The 12,062-nt window shown below is 34.1% G+C and overlaps 2 protein-coding genes across 2 annotated transcripts in view; both read right to left on the reverse strand.

Annotated features, from left to right (window-relative positions):
• Positions 1–12,062, reverse strand: part of LOC102614135 (receptor-like protein EIX1) — a 144,581-nt gene that overhangs the window by 88,850 nt on the left and 43,669 nt on the right. The window lies entirely within an intron of this gene.
• Positions 86–2,435, reverse strand: LOC102611362 (receptor-like protein EIX2). Its single transcript, XM_052433590.1, has 2 exons — positions 498–2,435; positions 86–357 (listed from the first exon to the last, which is right to left on the reverse strand). Exon 1 carries the CDS (start codon positions 1,708–1,710, stop codon positions 505–507), a length of 1,206 nt encoding a protein of 401 aa, XP_052289550.1. The 5' UTR covers positions 1,711–2,435; the 3' UTR covers positions 86–357; positions 498–504.

The raw sequence follows: 12,062 nt of genomic DNA on the forward strand, positions 1-12,062 counted from the left end.
TTTATCCAATACTAATAAAGAGGTGTTAGGCACGCAAAAATCCAAGAAATAAAAATGCTAACATTGATCAATAACATAGCAGAATTTGACTGTCTTTATTCCAATTAGTAGTATAATTAAACTCTAATTGGGTGTAATACCTATGATTTACTCTAAAATTTATCCGAACAAGAGCATATAATTAATAAATCCATAAATCGATGATGGACTAAAGAAAACCACATCCACGTTTCTTTAGGCATATACTCAATAATACAATGAGCATCATATGAGAGCACAACTTTAGTTTTTAGAAAGTTTCCAAAAATGAAATGAGTACTCTGAATATTAATGACAAGATGCCATCACCGGGAGACCCTACAAAAAAAATGGTAACAATTAATTTTATAAACCAAAGCTTGAAAGAGGAAAGAGTCAAGTCTTAAGGATGAAGAAATTAAAAGCACTTGAGAGCCAATAATCTTTACTAAAATACTCTAGACACTAAGGAGTACTACCGTTTAATTAGTTCCTGAACTTTTGCAGTTTGGCAATATTCACAGCCGCTGTCACATAAAGCCAATCTTTCATACCAGTCAGGAACTTGTAGTAACCATATCTCCACGACCTATTCAGCATTAAAGTTCCGCAGACACCCCAGAATCCAACAAAGAAACCAAGAATCAAGCTCACGTAAAATCCGAGAGTCATAAACTGATCATCCTCATCCTCTAGAGTATTTGCACCATCATTTCTGCCTGGACATGGAGTGGATTCTTCATTCGGACATTTGTTTGGAAGTGGAAGGCCACAAAGTTCAAGATTTCTAGCATACACCGAAGCATTAAAGCTTTGGAGCTGAGTACCTATTGGAATTTTTCCTGACAAGTTGTTGTACGACAAGTCCAAGACACTAAGACCACTTAATTGAGAAAGGCTAGACGGAATGCTTCTAGAAAACTGGTTTCTAGATAAATCAAGGAAATCCAACGATTTTAACTGACCAATCTTTGGAGTGATTGGTCCTGTTAAATGGTTTCTTGAAAGGTTTAAGGCAATCAACCCCACAAGATCCATAATCTCTTCAGGAATTGCTCCATCTAGTTTGTTACTCGAAAGGTCAAGAATCTTTACAAGTCCCAAAGTACTTTTGTACTCGTGTTCACTTCCTTTCCATGTCAACAGAACATTGTCCAAATAACTATACTTATAGACATATCTAGGGACAATCCAGATTTTATCAGCCAACTCAATGATAGGATTGGAACTTTTTTCTCGGGTCATGGCTGAAAAATTATTGAAACATTTTGGTATCTTTCCCGATATATTGTTTAAAGAGAGATCCAGGACTTGAATTAATGCCAGATGGCATAACTGAAAAGGTATACTTCCATGAAAATTATTAGATTTCAAGCTAAGAACAATCAAGTTTTGAAGACTTACCCCTATCCAGGTTGATATCTCACCGTACAATGCATTCTTCCTAAGATCCAAAACTCTCAATTGTGAGCAATTTTTTAAAGATGAAGGCAACTTCCCGGTTAACCTATTGTCGTGAAAACTCAGTGTTTGGATATTATTTAGGAAGCCCATCGAGTCTGGAATTTTCCCGGAGAAGCTATTGTTTGCCAAATTAAGAATGGATAGGCTATCAAAGTTCAACCAACAATCGGGAAGCCCTCCAGATAATAAGTTACTAGAGAGATCAAAAACGTTCCATGTGTTTTTCATAATAGAACATAAGAAAGTAATTGATCCCGAGAACTTATTTTTTGAGAGATTCAAGAACGTAGAATTTGAAGGAAGTGGTGGAATTGGGCCCCAAAAGTGGTTTGAACTGACGTCTATAACAATATCATCATATCTTAAAAAAGACAAATCAGGAAGTTTACCCCTGATCTGGTTGTTAGAGAGATTTAAAAAAACGAGTTCAATGGACAGATCCCAAAACCAATCAGGGACAGCATTCGAGATTCCATTATTGGAGACATCAAGGGAAATAAGTTGATTTTGAGTTTGAAGCCATTTTGGAAAATGAGGTCTGATGCAGCGGAAGTTTAATGTTCAAAATATTCCGTTGATTCTAGAGAATACCGGAACAAAAGAACAACTAAATTCACGTTGATTCAAAAGAATACTGTGAATTTAGGAGTTAAGACTCGTTGATTCCGTAGAATGCCGAGAGTTAACTGTTCAAATACTCACAAAGAGATTTGAAAATTGAAATATTATTAAACTCAAAATTCTCTGCTTGTAAAAGCTACAAAAGACACTTATTTATACTAAGTAAGACTTATCCTAATATGATTAGAAAACCTATTTTAATAAGACTTATGACTAAATTAGGAATATTACCCAAATAAGCAATACCTAAACAATAAGACTCTAAATAGGAAACCAAATTAAACTAGAATACAAATTAATTAAAATATTCCTAAATTATAAATAGTCCAAGGCTGCCGGCTCTCGTTTTCCGTCACCGATCCGGACACAACCACCACTAAACGGATCATACATCGCCGGCCATCAAACCCCAAGCATCAGACACCGTTGATTAGCCACAGATAGCCGGAAAAACAACCAAAACAGTCGCGCCAACCGTGCCGTCATTCACCGGTTTCCCCCGCGATTTAGCCAGCACCACCGTAATCAATCCACTCCTCTCCACGAGCTCAACCTCTTTCATTATTCCCCACCTCCGATCGACCAACCCATCGCCGAAATCTAAGCAACACCAAACAGTTACAACTTATCTCAAATTTCCGGCCAAAACGCCACCGTTTCCGACGAATCACCACTACCATCATATTCATCGACCATAAATCTTTCAGATCTGTCCATCCTTGTCCAATTTGCCGACCACCGTCGCCGAAAACCCCATCTTTTACGCCATTGGAGTGATTGGATGGACGTTATTACAAAAGTTGGAAAATTTAAAGTTCGTCGTCTATGTCAAAGCTCTATTTTAAAAATTAATCCTTATGCACATGAAGATGTTCTTGAAGACCACAACATACAAAATTCGAGGACGAATTTTCTCCAACCTGGCGGGAATGATGCAGAGCAAGAAATTGAAGAAATCCTAATTATATTTAAATGCAAAATATTTCTAAATATTATGCATTTAAATATAATTAGGATTTCTTCAATTTCTTGCTCTGCATCATTCCCGCCAGGTTGGAGAAAATTCGTCCTCGAATTTTGTATGTTGTGGTCTTCAAGAACATCTTCATGTGCATAAGGATTAATTTTTAAAATAGAGCTTTGACATAGACGACGAACTTTAAATTTTCCAACTTTTGTAATAACGTCCATCCAATCACTCCAATGGCGTAAAATAAATTCTTCTATCAACAACTTCTCCAATAATGTCTTCTCGTATTGTTCGTGTTGAACTTCAACATAGTTGAGGAAAAACGATTTCTTCTCATAATCCACTAACTGTTGAAAAATATCACAACTCTTTTTGTCTTCTTTCGGCAAATCAAGAGAACAATAAGAGATTGTATCAACAACTATCTCTCTTTCCTCCACAAGATCAAAAGATGGATGAACAATTACCTCTTCTCGTCCCACAATATCAAGATACTCATCAAATTTCGGCAATTGATCCAAATCAATGTCTTTGTGTTGAGGATTTGTTGTAGACATGAATGGCCAATTAATATTCTCCTCGGAAGGAATAATATTGTCGAGGGAAACCAAGTTACCATTTTCCTCATTATCTTCATAACAAACATCATCATGAACAACTTCATCGAATCCATATGTCTGCTTTATGTGTAAAGATTTTCTATCTCGAAGTTTCTCTAAATCTTGAGAAATCAAACGTAAAATCCTCAACATTCTGTTTAAAACTTCTTTCAAGACAAAATCTTCGCAGTGATGTTGTGGTTTCATGATTCAATTTTTTTATAATTATTTTCTTTTTTTTCTACTCTTCTTTTGTGTGTTTGGGTGTCATGATTAGAACATAAAATAAAAGGGTAATCATGAAATTGAAGAAAGTTGTGGGCCAAAAGTATAAATAAGTAAAAGATGGGATTTCGGCGACGGTGGTCGGCAAATTGGACAAGGATGGACAGATCTGAAAGATTTATGGTCGATGAATATGATGGTGGTGGTGATTCGTCGGAAACGGTGGCGTTTTGGCCGGAAATTTGAGATAAGTTGTAACTGTTTGGTGTTGCTTAGATTTCGGCGATGGGTTGGTCGATCGGAGGTGGGGAATAACGAAAGAGGTTGAGCTCGTGGAGAGGAGTGGATTGATTACGGTGGTGCTGGCTAAATCGCGGCGGAAACCGATGAATGACGGCACGGTTGGCGCGACTGTTTTGGTTGTTTTTCCGGCGATCTGTGGCTAATCAACGGTGTCTGATGCTTGGGGTTTGATGGCCGGCGATGTATGATCCGTTTAGTGGTGGTTGTGTCCGGATCGGTGACGGAAAACGAGAGCCGGCAACCTTGGACGGTGGCAGCGGGCTGAAGTTTTTGTTTTTGTTCTGTTTCGGTTTTTTTTTTTTTAACTACACGGAAAAAATCAAAGAAGAAAAAAAGGAAAGGTTTGGTGGTAGATGGAATTAGATTGGTGATACCAGGTTTTGGCTCTGATACCAAACTGATGCAGCGGAAGTTTAATGTTCAAAATATTCCGTTGATTTTAGAGAATACCGGAACAAAAGAACAACTAAATTCACGTTGATTCAAAAGAATACCGCGAATTTAGGGATTAAGACTCGTTGATTCCGCAGAATGCCGAGAGTTAACTGTTCAAATACTCACAAAGAGATTTGAAAATTGAAATATTATTAAACTCAAAATTCTCTGCTTGTAAAAGCTACAAAAGACACTTATTTATACTAAGTAAGACTTATCCTAATATGATTAGAAAACCTATTTTAATAAGACTTATGACTAAATTAGGAATATTACCCAAATAAGCAATACCTAAACAATAAGACTCTAAATAGGAAACCAAATTAAACTAGAATACAAATTAATTAAAATATTCCTAAATATTATACATTTAAATATAATTAGGATTTCTTCAATTTCTTGCTCTGCATCAAATACTCACAAAGAGATTTGAAAATTGAAATATTATTAAACTCAAAATTCTCTGCTTGTAAAAGCTACAAAAGACACTTATTTATACTAAGTAAGACTTATCCTAATATGATTAGAAAACCTATTTTAATAAGACTTATGACTAAATTAGGAATATTACCCAAATAAGCAATACCTAAACAATAAGACTCTAAATAGGAAACCAAATTAAACTAGAATACAAATTAATTAAAATATTCCTAAATATTATACATTTAAATATAATTAGGATTTCTTCAATTTCTTGCTCTGCATCAAGGTCCCATCTTGCAAGAGGCAAGACTTAACGATTTCAGTTGAAAAGGAGGAACCCAATCACGGCTCAATTTCAAAGTCAAAGGGTTCTCATTCAAGTACAACATCTGCAAGTTGGACATATTGGAAAAAAAAGTTTCAGAGATAACACCTGTGAATGAATTCCTACCAAGTGACAGAGACTCTAGCTTCAACAACTGGCTGAGGCTTTTGTCTATTGTTCCATTTAATCGATTTTCTCCAAGCATTAATATTTTTAGGGATGAAAAACCTCCAAGATCAGGTAATGGCCCGGTGATATCATTGCCACCTAAAGATAGACCCTGCAGTGAATTCATCGTGCATCCACTAGACAGATTTTGAATCAACTCCGAGAGCTCTCCACTGAGTTTATTGTGAGGCAAGAATAATGTATTTAAGCTACACATGTTTCCGAAGAATTTTGGAATCCCACCTTCAAGTTCGTTAGAAGAGAGATGGAGAAATCTAAGAGAAACCATCAGTTGAAAATCCTCTGGAATTGAACCTTGTAATGAGTTAGAGCCAAGGCTAAGACGTTGAATATTCCGACTAAGATTGAAAAGCCAAGGGTATACTGATGAAGAAGGGACATTGTTGTCGGAGAGATCAAGGGTCTGAATAGACGTACTCAAATTGAAGTGACAAATAGACGAAGGATTGATAGGTGGAAGAGCACATGAGTGTAGGACTAATGTTTTCAAGGAACGGAGCTTGGCAACTGCTTGAAACCAATCACTAGATTTAGTGAGATTAATGCAACTCAGGTCTAGGTGTCTTAAAGAAGAAAGATGAGAAAGCCACTCTAGGCTTCCCACACTAAATATATTAGAGTTTTCTAGGCGAAGACGCACCAATCCTGAAAGGTACCGGAATGGAGGAGGTACTTTTAATAAAGATGTACCACAAGAGAGATTGAGGTACCTCAATTTACTGAGGGAACCAATGAACTCAGGAACTGAGCTCCCACCGAAGTGATTGTTACTAAGGTCCAAATGTCTTAAATCATGCAATTTAAGCAAAGCAGGACTAATTGTACCTTTCAAGACCTTCCCTCGAGCATTTTCATCGTCGGATCTTCGAAGATTGATCACCTTCACATGGCCAGTTTTATTGCTACAACGGACTCCTCTCCATTTACAGCAATCTCTTTTGTCATTATCTTTTCCCCAGGAAGACAGAACGCCATATTCGTCCACCAGGCTCTGTTTAAAAGTGAGTAGCGCTTCTCTCTCCTCATCAATGTACCTCATCACCATGTTGTTAGAATCAGCAATTCTAGGCTCCAATTGAAAAAATATTATAGAAAGCAAAGCTACATATTCAAGTATAGGGAACGATTTGGATAACATTGTAATTATCATAAGCTTTCAGGATATGTTGTTATATCGCAAATCCTGGAATCCATGCCAATTTATACTAATCTGTATAATAAGCATCAATTATTGAAGCTTAGAAAAGTCTTCATTGTGAGCGTTGATCATAGTTAGCATATGACGGTCTGAGATGACGAAAGCCAAGAAATTGCGTAGTGTGGATAAAGAAAGTCATACAATTAAAATGCATGTGATCTTAGCCCGGGAAAAACGGTAAACAAAGAAAATGATCAGAAAGTGCTGACAGAAAATTGCAGGTACCCAATTTTTAAGGGAACAACTTCAACACCATTCATTAGTCCTTTTACATAATCATGTTGCATGTCTGGTTGTCCACCGTGTAGTCTAAGCGGAAGCCAATTGCCTCTTGATTTATATTCTCCTCTGAAGTAGCTAAAATGATCTTCTCAACAAGTCTTCGTCCAGGTCAACAGGCCTTCGGAAAAATAATAAGCATCAATTATTGAAGCTTAGAAAAATCTTCATTGTGAGCGTTGATTATGGTTAGCATATGACGGTCCGAGATGACATAAGCCAAGAAAATCCTCTGGCGAGTCCCAAAGAGACAACAACAATACATAAGTCATGCAGTCAACATTCAAGTGATCTTTGCCGGCGAAAAACGGTAAACTAAAAAAAAAAATGATGAGAGAGCGCTGACAGAAAATTGCAGGTACCCAATTTTTCACGGAACAACCGCGTAGTCCAAGCGGCAGCCAATTGCCTCTTGATTTATATTCTTCACTGAAGTAAGCTAAAATGTCCTTCTCAAAAAGTCTTCGTTCAGGTCAACAGGCTTTCGGAAAAATAAATTTCTAGTGGAATATAGGTAGATTATGTGTTTTAATGATGTAATGGGGAGTGTAATTCGATGTCATGAAAGTAAATTTTGAATCATGTACCAACAAAATTAAATTTGACTTATTAAATGTAGGGCTATTTTTTTTTCTCTTCAACATAAAAGTTAGAAAACATATACTTTTACATTTGTGTCCTATATACTTTTTACATTTGTATCCTTACAAATTTTAAATGCTAAAGAAGTAATAAATATCTTGATGAAGAAGATAATATTTATATTTTTATCATTACATAAATGATGTTAAAGTGAAAACAATCCTTTAAAATTATGAATTAAAACATGTAAATCATTTTTATTATAGTTTATGATGGGTTATATGAAAAATTTTATAAAAATTATGGAGATAAATAATGCTAATTTGAAGAAAATAAAAAGACACAAATAGTAATAATCTACTACTCTATTATCATAGTTTATAGAAATGAATAATAATGCTAATTATTAAATTCAGGGGTGGAGCTACTTGTGGGCTCTAGCAGGGCCGGCTCAACCATATTTGGGACTTTAAGCAAATGGTTTTAATTAGTTCTTTTTAAAATTTAGGACAATATATATAGTTATATATTATTTATTGAAAATCAATTCTTTAAACAATCTAAAATGTAAAATTATTAAATAAAATTCTATTCTACTATTGCTAATCCATGAAATTTTAATTCAATTATAACATTTTCACTTATTATTTTTTAACTCAAATTACATATTTTTTACTACTCCTTTTCTAGATTAAACTAAATTTTATATTCTTCTATTTTCTAAAGTTTTTCGATATAGTTTTTATTTCAAAATAGATAAAACAAGCACACACAAAAAGTAGATGAATAAAAGAATATATTAAAAAGAATAAGAACAAATAAATAACACAACTAATTAAGGGAATAATAAAAAGATAAAATCTGGAATTTAAGATGAAATCATAAATTAACTTTGTCTTTATATTAATTGTTTGAGGATTTGAGTAATGACCAATAGCCATAGAGAATTGAGAAAATTATTAGATTTTTTCTTTTTCTTCTTGAGTGGAAAGTAGAAGAAGCAGGATTTTTTTCCCTCTTTCTCTTTCTTTCTCTCAAATACTAAGAACATATCGTATCTTAATTGTTGGAGGAAAAATTTAATGGATAAGTAATCAAATGTGGGGCTTTTATAGAGGTTTAAAATGAATATAAAACTTTTTAATTATAACATATTAATTCTAACAATAAAATAGAGAATTTATAGGATTGAAACTATTAATTTATCGATTTTGTAGGAATTAAAACTACTAAGTACTACATTAAATAAACTTTATAAGAATTTGATAGTTTATTTAGAAAAAGATAATTACAAAATAATAATAAATTAAATGCATAATAATGACTTTTAAATTCACTTTTTCCTTTTATATATAAAATAATCATCTCATGAGGCCTTAATATAAAGTAGGGCCCTAGGCAACCGCCTAAATTGTCTAAAGGTCGAGCCGCTATTGTGCCTGAGCTACAGCAAAGTACTGATGAAAGTATGACCATTAATATTTTTCTATAAAAAACTGTTCATCTCAGCCAAAATCATAGTAACAAAATAACTCCAGGAGATGAGTATGGCGTTACAGAAGAAGGACTGGAAGAAAAATTTTGTAATCCTTTGTTCCTGAAAGTCTTTAATATTTATGTTATTAGGGTTTTCCCAAGTAGTGAATATTACATCTCTAAAGAACTCCACTGAACAATTTCTAGGTTTTGATATTGAGATTTCTGCTTATAAAACTTCTGAAAAAAAAAATACACAAATTGGCTCTTGTCTGGTAGGATTTGGGGGGTAGGGAGAGAGAGAGTCAAACCGCAAGTCAATTTATGACAGAGACTGGAGAGTAAGGTGCCGTAAGGGAGGACATATACCTGTTTAATTTTTTAATACAGTCTATAATTATTGGATTAATGTTAGAACTTATTTATTTCTCAACATAGAGGAGGCTAACAACACAAGAAAATTTAGCTAACACACAAATTCATTAATTGATACAAGGTCTTTTCTTCAATGCAATACCTTATGCCATCAAGTTACATAACCACTTTAGAAACCTTGAGTTACAAGATAATGCCCCACAATATCCAACACTAACCATGCATGAAAAAAAATGCAAGTCAATTACAGTGCATGACGATTTTGAAAACCATTAAGCTACAAAGTGAGAGTGCCACAATGAATATCATAAGCCACCAGCAAAAGTTAAAACTTAAGTAATTCATGCCAAATATTTACGGGCCATGCAAGGAAAACACAATGAATAATAGTATTGTTATTCCTCAATCATCGGGGGGCCAACAACATTAGGTACACCTAAAACGAGAATAGATTTAACGGCTTCAAAGGTAGAATGCTCAACACCTTCATAGCCAATTCCAATGACAAAGGGAAAGCTTGTGGCATTATCAAAACTTGAATTTCTTGGATACATTCATAACACAATAACACATGAAAACAAAACTATGTCTAATGTTTTCTATTCACCTGAGAATGAATTATATCTACTAAAAAGCCATAGTAACACATCTTTAAAAATATTTCGCAATATAATATTTTGGCATCCAAGCCTAAAAATACCCATTTGTACTTGCCATTTTGCACAACCACACAACACACACACAAACTAACCAGCACACACACAATCTCTCTAACTCTTGTACAAAGCTCTCTTGTAATTTATCTTTAGTGAGTAATAAAATTACATTTGGCCATATTTTTCTTACTTCTCTCTAGCATTTTCGTAAGCATCCTTATTTCGCTAGTTTGAGAAGTGTTCTAAGCTTATTTAGCAACTTGCGTGCTAGAAGTCGTCTAAATATTGCACCGATTTGCAACATAAAACACTCATCTCGTGACAGATGACTAATGAAAATAGCTAGGATAGGGTGTTTGGTTCAACAAGCCCAAGATAATTTTCTCTTTATTTATTTTTTCTCTTTTAACTTATCCCTCACCTCAATTTAGACTGTCATTCTTGGTTGATCATAATTAATGAATTAATTAATAATAATAATATTATTATTATTATTATTATTACTATTATTATTATTATACATGGTATTTAATTGTTAGTCACATTTTTAATATGGTTTTCATTTACTTAACTCATACACCTATTTTCCACAAAAAAGAATTATAGGGTAACTTAACAACAAATTCATGCAAGGCTAGTTTCGGGATTCAAATTGATATTTCCCCCTTTTCCCCACCAAGTACGCAATGCATTACCTGATCACTTAAATCCACTTCCAAATATTTTCGTCACTATTTTCGAAAATTTCAAATCAATCTTTCCCCAACCTGTACTTTTCCAGCAACTTGTCTTCAACCACTACTTGCTTGCACTCATTACATGCGTGGCTTGTTAAATAACTTCCAACCCATTACATGCGTTGTTTTGTCAAAAAGTTGATTTCGTGCAGCTTACCGGCCCATTACCTTTTTGTCAGGTTACTCCCCAGCGTCTCTGTGTCTCTTCTGCAACTGTGAGATGAAATCCAACTGTGACTGTGCTAAAAGACAAACGACTGAGGTACCAAACCCAGCTGCCCCTTAGTTTTGGGCGGGCCCAATCTACCAAGCTTTGCTCTAAGCTTGGTCTTGTCTTATCAACGTACTTCCTTCCTGTCAATAGCTCTAGAAGAACAACTCCAATGCCCTATAAATTACTCCTGGCAGTCTGATGGCCTGTTCAATTCAAACAGATATCAGTAATGAAGAACATCATAATTTTACAATAATTCTTCAGAAACATATTTTATGAAGGATTCACTATTAAGTGTATATTTTACTTCCCACAGGACTAAACAAATATTATAAGTTTATGTATATGTCATATAAGACTATGTATGAATGTTCTTCTCCATATCTCCCAAAAGGAATTAGAAAATGATTATATAAATAAGGCATAATTGTTTCTTTGAAAATTTTTGAAGGAAAAATAACATAAATGTGGAAGATGTTCAAGGATTGAATTAAAATTGTGATTTATTTTATCTCCTTGAAGGATCGAAAATTGAATATCCAAATGGATAATTTGTTTTTTTTTTAAACAAATAAAAGAAAAAATGCGATCACCAAAGATCAAACAAAAGCTCATGATATGATTTTCTTGTTTTTATATGTATATGAGGAGAAAATCATCAAGCACATATTTAAAGAGAACATGTGGTATGTGTAAATATTTTATAGCTCATTTATGCTCCGGTAGTAGCAATCTGAGATTGTTAATATGTATATTGAAGCTGTAGTTTCCTTAAGCATTCTTATTGAAGGGAAGGGAGTTATGGACATAGAACGCTCCATGCACTATATTCTTTCACTAGGTTTTTGTTTCATTCGATTTTCTTAGTAAGGTTTTAACGAGGCCATTTGTCCCCTACCTCTATAAGGTATAAATGAATAGTGTACTTTTTTTACTTTGCTAGTCTGTTTCTCATAAGATTTTTACCAATAAA

This window comes from Citrus sinensis, chromosome 9, assembly GCF_022201045.2.
Source record: "Citrus sinensis cultivar Valencia sweet orange chromosome 9, DVS_A1.0, whole genome shotgun sequence".
Classification (NCBI taxonomy): Eukaryota; Viridiplantae; Streptophyta; class Magnoliopsida; order Sapindales; family Rutaceae; genus Citrus; species Citrus sinensis.

What these genes read in the sequence shown, in the direction of transcription:
- LOC102611362 (XM_052433590.1), bottom strand. Translation starts at nt 1,710, where the DNA reads ATGAAAAACACATGGAACGTTTTTGATCTCTCTAGTAACTTATTATCT.